Source organism: Emydura macquarii, unplaced genomic scaffold (assembly GCF_026122565.2).
Source record: "Emydura macquarii macquarii isolate MOO-44397 ecotype Brisbane River unplaced genomic scaffold, CSIRO-AGI_Emac_v2 contig_1348, whole genome shotgun sequence".
In the NCBI taxonomy this organism is placed as follows: Eukaryota; Metazoa; Chordata; order Testudines; family Chelidae; genus Emydura; species Emydura macquarii.
Window position 1 is genome coordinate 11,486,502 of NW_027131485.1, and position 18,653 is coordinate 11,505,154.

Genomic DNA, 18,653 nt, shown 5'->3' on the forward strand with positions numbered 1-18,653 from the left:
AAACCCACACTCTTGTCAATTTCACAGCTGTTACTCACTGAATGTCAGCTTAGCTGAGCTGTTGCCAAGGTTTCCCAGGGCAGCCCTGCCATGTGGAATAGCCCAGGGCTGGAGACCTCTGGGCTTCCAGACTCCTGGCTCCAGCCTTGGGGGCAGCTGACCTGGGAGTCTGAACTCCTGGGTCTTCAGCACCACATGGTGGAGATGGCCTGGAGCCACGAACCCTGTAAGCTGATCCCAGGACTTCCAGGCTCCCAGCTCCTGGCTAGACTCGGGACTTCCAAGTTCCCTGTTCCACTTCAGGGAGCCTGCAGAGCTAGGAGCCTTACCAGCCCTGAGAGCCCTGGCTCCAACTGGGGGTCCCAGGGATGGCTTGGACCCTGCCATGGAGAAAGGAGCCCAACCAGGGCTGATAGCCCCAGGGTGCCCAGCCCTAGGGCAGTCTTTGCAGCAGGGCTGCCCCGGCTGGAGCTGTGGACTCTGGCCCCAGAGTGAAAGCAGCTTACCAGGAAACCCTCTGGAAACCTGCCTGTGTTTCAGTGAAAGATTTGTTGAGCCTATGGTGAGTTTGACAGAACTCTTTGCCCCTCAGACTGGCATTTTCTGACAAAACTATGTTTCTTCTGAAAACTTCCAGTCAGCTCTATTACCAAGTGCTAGAGGTCTTTTTGGAGCTAGAGATCCTGGTTTCTGTCTCTGCTGATCACTGAGATGTCTGGGGCCGGGTCTGTTGCAGTGTTTCTTCTGTAGCTCCTGCCATTTAGAAAATCCCCCATCTGCCTTCCTGCCTGCCCCTCTCAGTTTCTCTCCCATGGCTGTTATTTTGGTTCCTGGAACAGCGAATTATCTAACCCTGCCAAGTGTTTGGGGTCAGTGAAGATACCATGAAAAATACAGTTGTGTTAAATCATATTGCACAGATTGTGCAGAAGAAAACTGTTGGGATCATTTAAAACATTGCTGCCCATAAGAGACCTGACTTGTGCAGGAAGGCAAAGCAAAAGAGAATGCCCCAAACTCCCCTACTCCTTTCAACTCTTCCAGCCAAGATCATTTTCTTTAGTCCTAATTTTGTGTGTTCTGCAGGGCACCTGACATGTCCTGACAATTTCTTTCAGCTGGATTCACTGAAGGCCTGTTCTTGGATTGCCACTCTGTATGAAGGGATCACGCACAACCCGGGGGTGTACTGCTGTTGAAGCACCGTAGTCTTGGTTCTGGTCAGTTAAACCAGTATAAATCTGGATTAACTCCACTGAAGTCAATGAAATCACTCCAGATTTACTCTCTGCCCCCTGCCATTGGTGTTACTTTGGATTTACACCAGTGTAACTGAGATCAGAATCAGGCCCCTCCCCTTAGGATTTTCTGAAAGGTCTTGAAACTTGTTGACATACTTTCAGAAACTGAAATGGGGTTGGCTTTATTCCTGGTGCACCATAACTAACTTCACTGAAATTACATCAGGAATGAATTTGGTCCATGATTATTTTAAATAATTATAGCAGGTACACACTCAACACAAGCCACACATGAAGGGCCAAGTTCTGTGGTCCTAGGTAGGGTGGCCATATGTCCCAATTTGGCCGGGATGGTCCCTTTTTTAAGCCCTGTCCTGGCAATCCTGACTTTTTTGGCAAAACTGGCGTTTGACTTGTTTGCTCTTGTCAGCTGATCCCAGTCCCCTGCCTGGCTTGCGGGGGCCGGGAACACGGCCTATGGGCTGCAGCCGCCGGAGCCCCGGCAAAGGGAAGAACTCCAGGCGCAGGACTTTCTTTTAGACTCTCATGATTGCTACGCCGCGCTCGCGATCTCTGGCGGGGGGGGGGGAGGGAGCCGCCGGACTACAACTCCCGTGATGCAACGCGCGTGAGTTCGGCGGCCGCCGCCGTCCCTTTGTCACGTGACCGGCCGCCTGCTGCCGGGAGGGTCACATGACGTGCGCGCCCGAAAGCGAAGCAAACAGCGGGACGCGGAGCACCAAGCGGCAGCAGCTGCTCGCGCCCCGGCCGCATGGCCAACGTCGCCAAGAAGGTGTCCTGGTCCGGCCGGGACCGCGACGAGGAGGACGAGCCCTCGGCTGCCGGGGAGGCCACCCCGCTGCTGAACGGCGCGGCGGGCAGGACCCCGCCCTCCCGGCCGGTGAGCGAGCGGGGGCCGGGATCAGCGGGGACCAGGCGAGCCCAGGCCCGGAGCGGGCTCCGCTCTAGCCGGTGCCCTGCATCCAACCGGGCTGGCCTGGGCAGGGCATGTCCCGTGTCTCTGCTATTTCCAACCCTGCCTGTCCCCGCCACAGCCGGGCTCTGCTTCTGAACCTCCGGGGTCTCGTCTGACCCTGCGTGCGGCCCCAGCCCCGCTTTTTGCAGCTGCCTCGCCCCCATCCTGGGAGACCTGTGCCTCGCCCAGCCTGTCAGGCGGAGCTCTGGCCGCTTGCCGCTGGAGTTCATCCAGGGGCTGCCCCAGTCCCTGGTGTGACTGACTGGCAACTCCTGTAAATGGATGAAATTTGGCAGGGTCCTGAGAGGAACCCCGGGCTGCAGAAAGGATGGAGTATTGCAGAGAAAATGTGGATGGTGAAGTGACAAGGTGCCGGGGTGAAATAAATTATCCCGGTGGCTCATTTTGAGAACAAATGTTTGATGCAGGATCCATGCAGTCCAGAGGGTTGGCGGAGATTTACAGTATGTCCCTACTATGGGTGATTTTGTGCTGAGTTAGTTTAGGATTCAGATAATTCATATGGAGGAGGAGGAAGGGTGGGTGATTGGGTTCTGCCTAGTTTAGTTTTGTTGTTGGCTTTCACCCCTGGCTGTGTCTCTGGTCAGCTCCTTGAAACTTTCTTTGATTATTGGACACGTGTCTCCACAGTCGTCAGTGGAACTAGAGAGACTGGGAAGCAATTGGAACAAGCAGTGAGCGACCAACTGGACAGCAGCGCTCTCTGCTCTGTGACCAGAGGGAAAGTGTTATCTGTGCACAGTGGATAGGTGCCCAAGTGATTTGATAGGTAGCTGAGCGGAGGGGACTGGCTTACTGGTGGCATGCAAGGTGCCTCATTTGGGGTTTCCAGGAATCCTGTGAATGGAAGGGGATCTGAGTATTGCTTCCCAAAGGGGCTTTGGGAACAACAAAATGGCAGATGAAATTCAGTGTTGATAAATGCAAAGTAATGCATGTGGGAAAACATCATACCAACTATAAATACAAAATGATGGGGTCTAAATTAGTGGTTAGCATTCAAGAAAGATCTTGGAGTCATGGTGGGTAGTTCTCTGAAAACATCCACTCAATGTACAGCACCAGTCAAAAAAAGCCAACAGAATGTTGGGAATCATTAGGAAAGAAATAGATAATAGGGCAATACAATATTTTCTGCCTCTTTATAAATCCATGGTATGCCCACATCTTGAATACTGTGTGCAGATCTGGTCACCCCATCTTGAAAAAGATATATTGAAATGGGAAAAAGTACAGAAAAGTACCCCTAAAATGATTAGGGGTATGGAAAAGCTTCCATATGAGGAAAGATTCATCACTGGGACTTTTCAGCTTGGAAAAGAGATGATGAAGGGGGGATATGATGGAGGTCTATAAAATCAAGACTGGTGTGGAGAAAGTAAAAAAGGAAGTGTTTTTTACTCATAACACAAGAGCTAGGGGTCACCAAATGAAATGAATAGGCAGCCGGTTTAAAATGAACAAAAGGAAGTATTTCTTCACACAACACGCAGTCAGCATGGGGAGTTCCTTGCCAGAGGATGTTGTGAAGGCCAAGGCTATAATGGGGTTCAAAAAAGAACTGGATAAATTCATGGAGGATAGGTCCGTCAATGGCTATTAGCCTGGATAGGCAGGGATTGCTGTTTGCCAGAGTCTGGGAATGGATCACTTGATGATCACCTTTATTGTTAATTTCCTCTGAAGCATCTGGTAATGGCCACTGTTGGAAGACGGGACCCTGGGCTAGATGGACCATTGGTCTGACCTAGTATGGCTGTTCTTATATTCTTTGTTCCTGCCCTTGTTCTAGGGTCACTTGCTGTCGTCTTTGGGAGACTGTATTAGGCTAATTATGTAAGAGGGTGGAGAATTCCTTGCTGCCTAGGATTTTGATCCATGCTCTCGTTAGGGGTGCTCAGCCAGTGACTCCCTTTAGGCAGGGTGTGGAAATCAAGCAGAAATTGTGGAAATATCATGTTAGGAGAATAGCAACTCTGCGCACACTTCCTTAGGGAAGAGAAACTTTGTGGCTTTAGTTACAACACAGGCCTGAGTGCCTATCGCTATTCACTGATCAGTCTTGGACAGGTCAGTTTTTCTTGTGCGTGAATCGGAAAAGTGGATTAAAAAGCAGAAATTTACTGGTCACCAGATAGTGAGCTGAGATTTCCTGTTTCAGAGGAATTCCAAAACAGCTATGGTCAGGCTCAGATGAACAGCATGGCAAAACACAGCATGTGGATCTGATTCATACACCATGTTTCCTAACTGTGACAAGTGTCTAGCTGATCTCTCTACCTGGTGAACACAGCTGATGAGACAAGCTACTGACCCCGCAGGAAGAGTGTTGCTATAGCATGGCCATAAGACAAATAGAGCAGGTGTAAGAGGAATACTTGCAGGTGCTACTAACCCTTTCCTAGTGTTGATCCTTATTAAATATAATGGACAAAGGAAATCTTCATTTCAATATCATGGTCTCCGATGACGGGCAGCCTGTGACTCTTTGGATGATTGAAGTGTGGCTGGTACAAAGTAGCAGGGTCTATATGCATGGAAAGCAGGACCAGCACGTTATGTAAGAACCTTTTTAATGGGCTCCTTATCCTCCCTGTTTCCAAAGGTGCCTTCAGTTTTCTGCGGCACTCACAGCTGCAGGCCAGAAGCAATGAACTAGGGCGCCTGCCCAATTCTTACTTAAAAGTGGATCTTTGTGCAGGAACAAGGGAACTAGCAGGCTGGTTCTGGGCACGTTCTCCAGTGTAAGGCAACAGCTTGAGCAGCTGAGCACAGGAAAATCTAACTCTTTAAACAGCGACGCATTTAATTTCACACTGCACGTGGTGTAACACATCAGCAATAATAGTCTCTGGAGTGTGAGATGCTACCTACCCTATGAAACCCCTCATCTGCTCACGCTAGGTTCAGGGAACAGGTTTCATGTATGAATGAAACCTATAGGAAGCATCTCTCCCACTGTAATGTTGGATTGCTGTCTGTGCACCTGTGTATATTGCTTGCTCTGAGAGTTAGCTTCTGTGCTATGCAACAGCAAACATTGGGAGTTCTGGATTGGAAGGTCCTGCCTGACTTGTGACTCGGCGGTTATGGCTGTGATCTGGTCCGGCTAAGTTAATGAGTGCTTCAGTTAGGTCCCTTGTGTGGTTTAAATGGGTGCAGGAAGGGAGGTGGATTAATGATGAAGGGATTTTTTTTGCCTTTTCCTTGAAAGCCTAATCTGAAGAAGCCACAAGATTTGGCCCTGTGTTTGAGGAAGAGCAATGCCTTGCCCAGCCCTCCTCAGCCGTTATCGTTGACATCTTGTCATGTGTAACTTAGTCTTTCCTCTTACTTGGCGTGCCTTTTGCAAGTTAGAATGCTGAACAAAATGGCTTGAGAGAAATCTAGGGCTGTTGAATTGGGGAGCTTCTAAAGATGTTGAAGAGTAAGATGAAAGAACGCTTCAGTAAGTGTGGTTATAACTGGCTAGCAATAGTATTGGCTGAATTTCAGCTGTTGCAGTGATGCAGAAGTAATAAAAGTCTGCACATTTACACACACAAGCTCTAAAGGATCGGTGCTAGAGGAATAAACTTACCATTTACAGACAAAAGGGTGAATTGAAGACTTAAAAGTGTCAGTGTATTAAAAGGTGGTTTGAAACCAGACCTATGAACTAATGGTGGTAGTCTGAAAGGTACCTCTACTCATGACTCTCAGGATTGTCAGTAAGATGACATCACAACAGGTATGGCACAGGCTGTAGAAGTGTTGCAAGCCTTGTCCATGCTGTTGTGTACCTCCCCTCTGCAGTAGAGAATAGTTCAGACTTCAGCCCTTTCTGTCCTGGTTGCATATGCTGAGCTAGAACTAACATTGCAGTATTTTGGCAAATTGGGATTCTTCTTATGCTGTGACAACAGCTGTCAGTCACCGGACGCGGCTCAATTTGCACCATTGGCATGGACGCGAAGGGCTTTGTATCCTGTTGCCAATCACCAGAGTCATCCAGCCTCATTAAAATAAAATAAATGTCAGCTATTTCTAAGCTGAGCATTGCACAGCTCAGCGAAGACCGCACTACACGTGCAGTGGCATTCAAAAAAGCAAACTATTGGATTACGTAAAGAATGGGATAGGGAATGTTAGTGCAAATATTATATTGCCATGGTACAAATGAATGGCATCCATCCGCCTTAGATAGGGTGCCTAGAGCTGAACACAGCATCTCAAAGATAAGCGGAATGAATAGGGAGGATTCAGAAATGAAAATGATTTGACTTTTGCATGGAGAGAGACCAAAAAAAATTGGGGCTGGTTGGCTTGCAGAAGACACGAATAAGGTGAGATGCAATAAGGGAATCCAAACCTGTGGTGAGTTTAGAGAAGTGCACCCCATTTACCTTATTTATCCTTTCTCCTAAAATATGCATTCAGTGGCAATGAAAGACAGCGAAAGGAAATAATTGTTTGCAGTGGCGTTGTGGCCGTCTCAGTCCCAGAATATGAGAGATGCAAGGTGGGGGAAGTAATATCTTGTATTGAACTGACTTCTGTTGGCAAAAGAGACAAGCTTTCAAGCTTACACAGAGCTCTTCTTCAGGGCCGGGAAAGGTGCTCAGAGTGTCACAGCTAAATACGAGGTGGAACAGATTGTTTGTGTTAACTCTGTACGCTATACCTTGTATTTAGCTGTTGCACTCCGAGCACCTTTCCCAGCCCTGAAGAAGAGCTCTGTGTAAGCTTGAAAGCTCGTCTCTCTCCAACAGAAGCTGATCCATATCACCCACATTGTGTTTCTAAACGGAAGTACTGTCTTTTACTCAAGACACCACTAACTGCCATAAGATATCACTGAGGCGAGGAGCTCTGCAGGATTAAAAGGGATGAACTGTTCACATGGATAAGTAGATCCCTAGTTTTAGAATTAAAATAGACATTGAATTCAAAGGAGAGAAACTTTTCTGTTTCAGAGCAAAAGCCAGTCACTGACTGACAGGGCTGGGAAGAAACTGTCTGAGCTGAGTATTCCATAACCATCTTCTATGAAGCTTCATGTGCTTTCCTGAGGACTCTGATGCTGGCCACCATCAGGAGGAGGATACTGGATGAGCTAGCCCTTGGTCTGAACTGGCATGGTGGTTCCTATGTGCTACATCTTTAAGCATGTGTACTCAAGTCAGATAATGTGAACATGCCCACAGCACTGAAACACTTGAATCTTGTGCACATCTGATCAATTTGGCGATTTCAAGGTACCTGAAAAGTACTGGAACAGTTAAGATGGTTGTGCTTAACCTCTCATACTAGGATCAGGGTTATTTAAAAAAACCAAACAAACCCCAACACTTATCTTGTTTCTCCTTTCTTGCCATTCAACTGGATCTGTTCTGATTTTTTTTCCCCCCCAAGATATCTCACAAATTGAATATTCAGACACTCTAATGCCCAGGTTCCATGTGAATTCCCAGGCAGGAAACATAACATTCTACATTTCTCGGAATATGTGTATCAAGAGCCTTCCTTCTCTCCCCCATAGATAAAAACAAACTTTATGCTGGCGATGACTTGTCATGTGCCCGCTGTGCCTTTCATTTTGTCTATTTGCTTTCCTTGAGAGTAACTTTTTGTGGGAGGGAAGAAAGGGAGGTTGGCAGATGGATTTGTCAAGCCATGTGGGGAATACTTGGTCTTGAATATTCAGCCTCCCATGCAACAGGTGTGAAATTATTGTATGAGTTTATAGGCTAATATCTGTGTATGCTTATTTTGATTCTTGTTTGGAAGCTCAGATAGCAAGATGTAAAATGCTGTAATCGGGGAATAGCACTGCTGGCTGTAATTAGAAGCATCCTGGGTGCGTCTCCTCCTGTGGGAAGGAAGAAAGATCTGTGTCTGTATTAGAGAAACCAAAAATTCCTGAGGAGTCTTGGAGTAGTTCATGCCTAGGACCATTAGGCTTTATGTTCAACAGGGCTGCCTACTCACCTGTTGGGAGTAAGTACTTAGCCTTGAGCTGACTTCCTGAGTCTGCAAACAGCTTCAGGGCTGCTGCACATAATTTCCCAAAGTGATATTAACAAGGCTCTGGTCAGTTTCACTTCAGTCTTGTAGGCAGCAGAGGCAGAACCTCTTTATGCTTCTGCTGAGGAGAGCTCTGGGGAGCAGCAGAGACAGAACCTGGAATATTGCCAGAGAGAGGGGCCCCAAAATGGAAGGAGGGGTCGAGTTTTGGATGACTGATCACTTTACCTCATGAGTGGTTACCAGGAGGGTTGTTGGATGGGGGTTAGGAAGAACATAATGGCCACACGGGCTCAGGCCAGTTGTCCGTCTAGCCCAGCATCCTTTCTCCAGCAGTTGCCAGTACCAGAACTTCATGGGGCATGTACAGAACAGGGCAGTAGTTGGAGTGATCAACGCCTGGCTTCTGACGGTCAGAGGTTAGGGTTGCCCGAGCATGGTGTTGCATCCAAGACTATCTTGGTTAATAGCTGTTGATAGACCTATCATCTGTGAAGTTATCTAGTTATATTTTGGCCATTATAACATCCCATAGCAACGAGTTCCATGGGTTAAAATTGTGTTCCGTTGTGTGGAAAAAAAAAGTTACTTCCTCTTGTTTGTATTAAAACCGCTGCCTATTAATTTCATCACCTGACCCCTGGTTTTTGTACTGTAGGGAAGGGTAAATAACACTTTCCACACCATTCATGATTTTTATAGACCTCGATTGTATCCCCTGCCTTAGTCATCTCTTTTCTGGGCTGAACAGCTGTCCACTTTTTAAAGGATGAGACCTGGCCTTCCAGCAGCCAGAGCAGGAAAGAATTTATCAGCTGTTTGATAACCAGAGGCTGGTGCCAAAGATACAGGCCCCTAGCATGGTCCAGGCGCAGCACCTTTGATAGAATCCAGGCATTGTCTTCTGTTCTCAGCAGTTGCAGATGTGTGAGACCCAGTACCGCTGCCAATGTGTTATGCGTGGAGGCTGGGGCCAGGGGCAGCTACTCTCTTCATACTGGCCTATGGGTGGTAGATTTAGCCTTCTAGGTAGGTTTCTGCTAAAGTCTCCTAGCCTTGGTATTTGCCATAAACCTGGGGGCCCATCAGAACTGTAGCTTTGTGTTTCCTGTGATAGAAGCTCGCTAACAAATGAAATATAAGTATCATTGCTCTTCCAGCTAATATTTTAGCACCAGTAAGCAGCCTTCCTGTAAAAGTTACTGACTCATAACTGCAACTTTGCAAGCTAGTTGCCATTCTGTTGCCATACGGATTCAGCATCTGAACAGCAGCGCTAACATAGCCTGTGTGGCCAGGTGCCCGTGTTTACAGCAAGGGCCCTGAGGACTGTGAATCTTTATTTTCCTCTTGTCTCGCACAGAATATGCCAGTCTGTGTGATGTCTTTGTGTGGTCTTTCAAATTGCTGTGTGGGGACAGCTTCTTTTGAATGTTGTGCGTGTGCTAGAGTCAGACTGCTGGCATGTGATGGTGCAGAGGATAAGGAAAGATAATTCGTATCCTGTGACCCTTCTCCGGAAATTAAAAACCCCTCTAATAATATTCCACAGGCAGTGGCCTAGTTTACTCATCAACAAGACAGTCAGACATTAAGTTGAGTCAAATGCTTCTTGTTTATGGTTCTTCAGAGCAAAGTTGGAAGGCCATAAAAAGTTTGCTGTGTACACAATCTTGGTGTTTGTTCTGTCAATGTTTTTGTTCTTTAGCTCTGATTGAAGTCATTTTGTTTTTCACAAGCAGGGATTGCTTCATGCCTAGTCAGCCTGTCAGGTAGAATACTGGTACGGAAACTACTATGTGTGGGGCATATTATACAGTTTGGTTGAATACAGGACAGTTACGTCTGCCTAAATCTAATCTTGTGGATTCTCATTGTTCGGGGCTGTAACCCATCTGCAGGGCACAGACCTCATTAGCTCTGCTCCAGGGTGAGTCAGTCCTTGCTGGGCAAGATGCTGCTAGTTGTCTTGGTCTCCATCCCAAGCAGTGTCACCGTGGTTCAACCATTCTGTAATGGTGGTCCCTTTGTCGTTGCTCATATGTCATCTTTAGTGTTCCACGTCTTCAGTTTTTATTTGTTTAAAAAAACCCAAAAAAACAAAACCTGGGAATTTTTGTATTTATTTTCCAGACATTAAAACCAGGATGAAATCAGGTTAAAAAGTGAAAAATCGGGGGGAAAGGAAAAACACAAAAAACCTTTTGTAATATACACATTTTACTACAGCATAATTGAAACTCTTTTTAATTTACAAAGGTATATTTCGTGTCTCTCAGCTCTAGTAGTTTTTCCAGAAATCCTGGTTTGCATACGCTTGCATAATTTTCTTCAAAGTATCCTCCCTCATGTTGAGCCTCTTGCAGACTTGGAGGTAGTCCAACTTTGAAAATATGTGCTCTGCATCAGTAGATCCAGGGAGTACACTCAAAGTTTGCCGTGCCACTTGGCTGAAATTGGGAAGTGTGTTTTGATGACTGTTCCGAAAAGCCAGCACATCCAGTTTTGCATTGTCAGGGATAGGCAAGTTCATGTAAATACAGCGTGTACGGAGGGGAGGGTGGGGGGCCAGGCCCCGGGGCGCAGGCCTGCGGGGGGATGCCGGGCTGGCCCTTCATGACATGCAGTGGACGGGGTGCCGGCCCCCGTGCATTGTGAAGGGGCGGCGCCGGGCCAGAGCAGTGGGTAAGTGTGGGGAACCGGGCCAGCCCTTCACAGCAGGCGGGGGGGGCACAGGAGGCTGAGGGGTGGCTGCTCCCACTCCTGCATACTGTGAAGGGCTGGCCTGCCCCCCTTCCCCAGGCTGGGGAGTGCGGTCGCCCCTGTCTGAGCCAGCGCTGGGCTGTGGGGCTGGAGCAGGAGAGGTGGGCGCTGCGTGGCGAGTAAGTGAGGGGAGGGTGGGGCAGCGCAGGTACAGATCCCCCCTCACCAGGGCAGCTGGGGGGGGCAGTGCCAGGCCCCTCCTGTCCTCTGTGGGGGGCCCTGAGGCAGGGGGTTCAAAAGGAGGCTTGGGCCCTGGGCGCTGGAGACCCATGGTATGCTACTGTGTAAATAGTAAATTTCCCTTTCACATTTTAAATTTCTTCTTTAGTGGCAAAAGGTTGAAATGCTCTGGCATAACGGCCGTAGTCTGCTGCAAAATTCACCTTGAGGAAGGGATGCAACACCTGGATGACATTCCCAAAAGAATCTTTTGGTGCCAGACACTTCAGGGTTCAGGTTATGGGCCACATTCACTTCCCATTTCTCTCAGAGCATTGTGTTGAAGGTTTTGGACATATTTTTTTTTGCTCTTCCGTGTCTCAGGGTGGGAAGGATTTCCAGAAACAGCTGGGTTTTCTTGCCATATGTTTCTCCTGCAGCTTTTGTGCTCAGTTCAGCTGAGATTTTGTTCCAGGTAAATGTCTGTATTGGCAAATGTGTTGGCAGTAGCTGGAGAAAACTCACTATTTTCTGTGTGTGTCACAGTGATTCCAAGTTTCAACAATGAGCATTCCTTTGGGGCACAGAACCTGGCAGTCATTTTGGTTATTTGCCAGTCTCTCCAGAGTTTCTGCTTTAGAACCAACAAACTGAGGATGCTCTAGGAGACGCGTTAGCACAGTCCCCGTGTTGTTTACATGGCAAGCAGTGAAATACAAGTTCATTCACCTGTTGTGGCACAACAGGGGTAGGTAATTGGCAGTTGGCTTTGCACTTGTCTTGCAGTGTGTAAAACAAAGCCTTCAACTTGAACCTTGAAAACGGCCCCGAATCCAATGATGAAAGACTTCACATCTTTCATTTCTTCTGCAGCAATAGCTGCTGAGAGCTCAACATTAATCAGATGAACAGGACAGGCAATACGTAGCAGCTCCCGTTTCTGATGGAGTTTAATCTCCCATGCCAACTAAGCTATGTAAGAAGCAGAATCTGTGTTAGTTGTGGCCACGTTCTCCCAAGTTAGTTGATGCATGTCCGTTATTGCTGCGTTGACAGAATGGCTGTCAGCAGAGGGGATGAATGTCACATCAGTACAAAACAATGACATTTATTTGCTTTGAAATTAAAAAAAGAAAATGAAAGGCCAAGAACTGGATGGTCGAAAGCATCAGGAGACTTGTCAAAAATCAGACTAGATCAGGGGTGTCAAACTCATTTGCTATGGCAGGCCAGATTTGAAGTAAATGTACTTCAAGTGGGCCATACATACCATAAATCGAAATACAAGGCACAACCATTTTTATGTAGTATTATATTTTATTTGCTAGATATCAGCTATATAAAACTTCAGTAAATTCACTGCTACAACTACTATTTTACGATTAAAAGAATCGATCAATGATTAAGAATTATAGTACTTTATTTACTGCTACTGCTGCTTCCTGATGCCTGACACCTCTTACTTTGGACCACTGCATCAAAGTCTGGAGCAAGGCACTGGGCTGTGGCAAGCTTCAGTATTGCATTCAGGTGTGAATCAGTAAGTTGAGAACGAAATCCTGACTTGTTGACGTTCATTACAGAAAAGAGCTGTTCACAGACATACGTTGTCCCAAACATGGACAGAATTTTTGAAGCAAAAGACTTCAGCCTGGGGTAATTTGGTCCTACATACTGATAAAATGTTCCAACATCAACACTGGAAAACTTATCCCTCAGAACAGAATCACACTGCAGTTCGATTATTTCCATCTGAAGCTCCTCTGAGAGCTCATGCGCATTGACAGAAAATGGGTTACGGAAAATTGCAAAGTCTTTCTGAAGGTATTTGAAGTCAGAAAACCTTGCCTGGAATTCATTTCTTAAGTTGGAAATTTTGCTGCTGTACTTTTTTGTGAGAGCATCACAATGAAACTTAGCTGTGTTGCGTTGAGATTTTAAAGTTGGAAAGTGTGCGGGATTATTATCTGAAAGTTGCTTTTCCCAAAGCTGAAGTTTAATCTCGAAAGCAGTAATGCTGTCAAAAACATCTGTCACCAATTTGTTGCGTCCCTGCATCTTTGTGTTGAGACAGTTCAGGTGTTCCATGATGTCCACCATAAAAGCAAGATCTTGAAGCCATTCATTATCCTGCAGTTCAGGCATAACCTTTCCTTTCTGATTCAAAAACAATTGTATTTCACCACGCAATTCGTAAAAGCGTTTCAGTACAGCCCCCCGACTTAGCCAACGAACATCAGTGTGGTATGGTAACCCATGGGGTCTCTCAGTTGCTTCCAGAAGGCAGTTGAACTGTCTGTGGTGAAGGCCTCTTGCTCGTATAAAATTAACTGTTTTTATAACCACATCCAAAACATTATCCAGTTTCAGTGTTTTACTGCACAGTGCTTCTTGGTGTAAAATGCAATGTAAATTACAAAACTGATTTTGCGGATTGAGAGCAAGCAATTTTTCCTTTAACTTTGCAGCAACTCCAGCTTTTCTACCCACCATTTGTGGTGCTCCGTCTGTAGCCAGACTCACAGCTTGCATCCAGTCTACACCTAATCTGTCCAAAGTTTCCACCAAATTATTAAAGATATCATCACCTGTTGTTGTGTCTTTCATAGGAACCAATTCTACAAACTCTTCTGTTATGCACATGTTTTTATCAACACCACGAATGAAAATTGCAAGCTGTGCCACATCACTAACATCCGTACTGTCATCAACTGCAATCGAAAATGCAACAAAGGACTTGACTCTGTCCTTTAGTTGATTGTTAAGGCTCTCTGACAAATCACTGATTCTCTCAGCCACTGTGTTTCTCGAAGGGCTTATATTTGCAAAGGCTTGCCGTTTTTCCAGACATATTAATTCTGCAGTCATTAACATACATTTCTTTATCATTTCCCCGTCTGAAAAAGGTTTTGATGACTGTGCTAGTTCATGCGCAATCATGTAGCTTGCCTTAACTGCAGCTTCGCTTACTTGATGGGCATTTGTAAATAGCGATTGCTGCTTTTTCAATAACTTCTCCAATTCAGAAACTTTGTCCTCACGCAACTTTCCAATATATTTATCATATTTCTCAGCATGCTTGGTATCATAGTGCCTCCGAACATTGTACTCTTTGGCAACAGCTACATGCTGCGTACAAATCAAACATGTTGGCTTTCCATTCAGTTCAGCAAAGAAATACAAATTTCTCCACCTCTCTTGAACCACACGATGTTCTTTCTCCAATTTTCTTTTCTTTGCTAACATAATTACAAGGCCCTACACAAGGCTGTGTATGTATGTACAAGGCCCAGCTTACACAAGGCTGTGTATGTATGTACAAGGCCCAGCTTACACAAGGTTGTGTATGCAAGATATCATTATAACAGTCTGGCATACACAGCGTTCTGTGATGCCCCAAGACCACCCTGTCCTTCTCCAGCCTTTTGGAGCGCAGTCTCCCACAGATAGCGCTCTGCGCAATGCCCCAAGACCACCCTGTCCTTCTCCAGCCTTTTGGAGCGCAGTCTCCCACAGATAGCGCTCTGCGCAATGCCCCAAGACCACCCTGTCCTTCTCCAGCCTTTGGCGCACTGCCGCCAGAGCACAATGCCACGACATCTCGCGACATCTCGCGGCGTTGTGCTCTGGCGGCTGCCGGCCCAGCACAACGCTGCGAGATATCGCGGCTGCCGGCCCAGCACAACGCTGCGAGATATCGCGGCTGCCGGCCCAGCACAACGCCGCGAGATGTCGCGGCTGCTGGCCCCAACACAACGCCGCGAGATGTCGCGGCTGCCGGCCCCAGCACAGCGACATCTCGCAAGATCTCGCAGCGTTGTGCTCTGGCGGCTGCCGGCCCAGCACAACGCCGCGAGATATCGCGGCTGCCGGCCCAGCACAACGCCGCGAGATATCGCGGCTGCCGGCCCCAGCACAACGCCGCGAGATCTCGCGGCTGCCGGCCCCAGCACAACGCCGCGAGATCTCGCGGATGCCGGCCCCAGCACAACGCCGCGAGATCTCGCGGATGCCGGCCCCAGCACAACGCCGCAACATCTCACCGCCACGCACACGGACCTCGCGGGCCAGACCAAAAAGGCTGGCGGGCCATTTCTGGCCCGCGGGCCGTATGTTTGACACCCCTGGACTAGATGCTACATTTCCATCAGTTCGTTCTATCAGTTTAGCTATTAAAGCATCTTCATTTTCTTTCAGATACTGAAGAGTGAAGTTGTCTGCATTAGAAAGGGTTTTTGCTGCTGGACAGTACTGTCGCATGAAATCACCAATGGGCCCCTCTATTAACAGTGGTTGTCTGGCGAAACAGAGCGCACACACATTCACCGACACAATCGTGCTGTGTGCTCTCTCCTGATATTGACTGTTTACCCCAAAGCTCTCTTTCTTCTTTCAGCTTCTTGTGTCACTTGCTTTCAACATGCTCCTTCATTCTCTCGGACCTCAGAGGTGCAGCACTTGCAATGCAATGCATCCTCTTCACTCCCGTTTTTACTTTTCATGAAAATTTGTAAGCGCTGATTTTTCTTGTTGGTATTCAGGCATCTTCACCCCATGTTTACCTTTTTACCTTGTCTATCTGTAACCCCTCAGGAGCTCACCTGGATTCCTGGGGCTCTGTGTGCTGGTAGGTTAGGGAGAGGCATGCCGTCCCTGGTAGGAAGCGGGAGCCAAGGGCGGATGCCAAGTCTGCTGGGCAACCCAGCGGGAGCGAGGAGAGATGCTGTGTAGAGCAGCAGGGGCCTCTGTTGATTTGGGGAAGGATCATGGGCTTGCCTGCTCAGAGGAAGGGGCAGAGTGGAATGAGTGACAAGGGAAAGCCCGGGAGGAAGAGCTAGACAGATCAGCAGGGAGCGAGATGCCCTCCCCTGCGAGCCCTGGAAGGGGGAGAAGCCATTTTGGGTAGTTTGGAGCCAGCCTCAGAAAGGACAGGCTGGCAGTGTGGGGACCCAGAAGAACCCAGGCCCGTCCATCCAAACCCGTAAGGAGATTGGCACGAAAGGAGGTAACTGGGAGGACAGGGGGCATCACGTATCTTTATCTGTGGAGGATTGATTGTTTAAATTCAGTGCCATGCTAAACGGACGCAGAGAAATAGGCAGGCAGCGTCTCCTTGTGAGCCAGTTGTAGCGTGGTGTTAATGTCGGATTTTTCCGACCTCCAACGTGTGTTCATTCTGTGTTTTACGCTGTGGAGCTGCTTCTGAGCTGCAGGATACAGTGATCGTGTAAAGCCTCAGTGTTCAACAAAAATAAGTACATGAAAAAATGCGGAGTGGATTGATAAACGAGGGTAAATCAGTAAAAACTGAGCCTCTTTAATAAAAAACCCTGGTAATTTATCAGTGCAAATCAATAAAAATTAAAAAGCCAGAAGACGAGTCATCTTCAACTGACCCTGACTGCATCTGACCTCTGCAACAGGTCCTGTGGGGATAGGAAGTGATTTTTGAGTGCTATTTACTGTATCCTAAAAGCTGTAGCCAAACTTTTCTTTCCAATTAAAGTTGTTACTCCGGGCCCTCTCAGAGCTGCTCTTGTTTTCATAGCAATCAGCAATTGGACCATATCCCAGAATGATGTGGCCTGAGTCATCTTTCTAGAACTTGCAATTAGAAATGAACTAATTGGGCCCCTGCACTAGAAACTAGCAGCACCTTCACAAAATTGGCTAACTTCAGAAGACTGAAGTACCATTGTACTTAGTTTCTGCCACAGCAATGGTACAATCTCGGCTCTTCAGAGCTGGTTAACATGTGCAATTGCTGCAGTTATAAGGAAGCACACAACACTTCCTATGCAAGTCTATTCTGTTCTTTCAGTAAAAGCACTGGAGAGAAAACATTAAAAACAATAAAGAACCTATATGCATGCTAGTAACCTTACCAGGGATCACCCCAACCCTAACAGGGGCTTTGGCAGGAGCAGTCCTTCAAACCCCCGCTGAAGAGAGATTCCCTGTAGTTACCAGTTCATCACAGCTTCAGAACAAGCCCACGATCTTCTGGGGCCTCAGTAGGCCCAGTCCTTCCAACGCTTCCCTAAGGATTGGGGCGCTCCGTGGGGCAGATGGCCTGGCCGTTTGCTGGATCAGAAAGAAGGCCCTGAGCCAGTTTAACACTAGGCTGTTTATCCAAAAGTCCTTTTTTTTGTCTTTCAGTCCCTGGAGAATCCAGTGTGAACCAGTATTTGCACCTCTCCTGGGGGTGGCTTCAAAGGGTTGGTAAGCCAGGAAATTTAGCCTCCACATCCCAACAAGAGAAGGCACATCCAGTGCCACAATAACACACACGCAACGTACCCCAAAGGTAGTAACCCTAGTTCAGTGAAGATTAAACTTTACTGAATTAAGTTATCTTAATTCCATAAAGTTTGCCCAGGGTATTACAGAATATTGTCAGTGTGTTGCAGAAACTACCAGTGGTAGCATCATACCAGCCAACTCAGCCGTATTTGCTCTCCCCCACCTCTTGCCAACATCTGCCCAGCTGATGGAAAAAGTCCAGTCTGGGTTTAGCACCACTCTAAGCATTACACTGTCACGAGGATAACCTAGAGAAGAATTCTTCTTCAGAGGCATCTTGTGGTCTCAGGGTCAGAGCCCCAAATGCTGAAGGATCTGCTCTCAGTCTTAATCTGGCAAGCAAAAGGAGGAAAGGGTGACTTTAGTGAGTGTGAGTGTGTGAAGTAAAATGGAATTTCATGAGACAAAGGAAAAGCACTTCTGTAGCCTGGGGGTTTTCTTTTTGCCAAATTTCAATTCAAAGACAGTTCCATTTATATCCTGGAAAGCAAGGACTCTGAAAAGGATTTGGGGGTGATGGTGGCCCAGCAACTCATCATGAGCTGCTATTGGGATGTAATGTCAAAAAGAGCTAATGGGGACCTTAGATGTATAACAAAATAAAGTTAAAATCTATTATTTGAATTCAGGTTGCCTTCTTGCTGACTTAAATCGTGATTACAATTGAAATCAATTGAAATTAATGAAATTTGAAATTAAAATCAATCTACTCTTGCAGGGGTATGATGAGTAGGAGCATGGAGGTGATTTTTGTGTTACCACGGTGTATGGTATTGGCCAGACCAATGCTGGAATATTGCATGCAGTCCTGGCATCTGCATTTTTAAAAAAAGGTGTTTAAAAATTGCAGAGGATGCAGAAGGAGCCACAAAAATTATTTGCGGTCTGGAGAAAATGTGTTTACCGTGAGTGATTTAGAGCCTTTCCTATTTAGTTTATCAAAAAAAAACAAACACCACCCCCCGCCCGAGAGATGGCTTGATGATGGTGTGGAAATACTTTCATTGAGAGAAAATACCACATATTGAAGGGCTTGTGCATCCATAACAAGAACTAATGGCTGGAAGCTGAAGCCAGACAAATTCAGATTGGAAATAATGCAGGCATTTTTAACAGGGTGATTAACTGTTGGAACAAACAAAGGGAAGTGGCAGATTCTCCCTCTCTTGCTGTCTTCAGGTCAA

The 18,653-nt window shown here is 46.9% G+C and overlaps 1 protein-coding gene across 2 annotated transcripts in view; it reads left to right on the forward strand.

Annotated features, from left to right (window-relative positions):
• Positions 1-1,884: 1,884 nt before the first annotated feature.
• The window catches only part of CLCN7 (chloride voltage-gated channel 7), a 53,245-nt gene continuing 36,476 nt past the window's right edge, over positions 1,885-18,653 (forward strand). For both annotated transcript variants that reach the window (XM_067551157.1, XM_067551158.1), the window contains exon 1: positions 1,885-2,142. In XM_067551157.1, the coding sequence (XP_067407258.1) occupies positions 2,014-2,142 (129 nt within the window). In that variant the 5' untranslated portion in view covers positions 1,885-2,013. The remainder of the gene's footprint in view (positions 2,143-18,653) is intronic.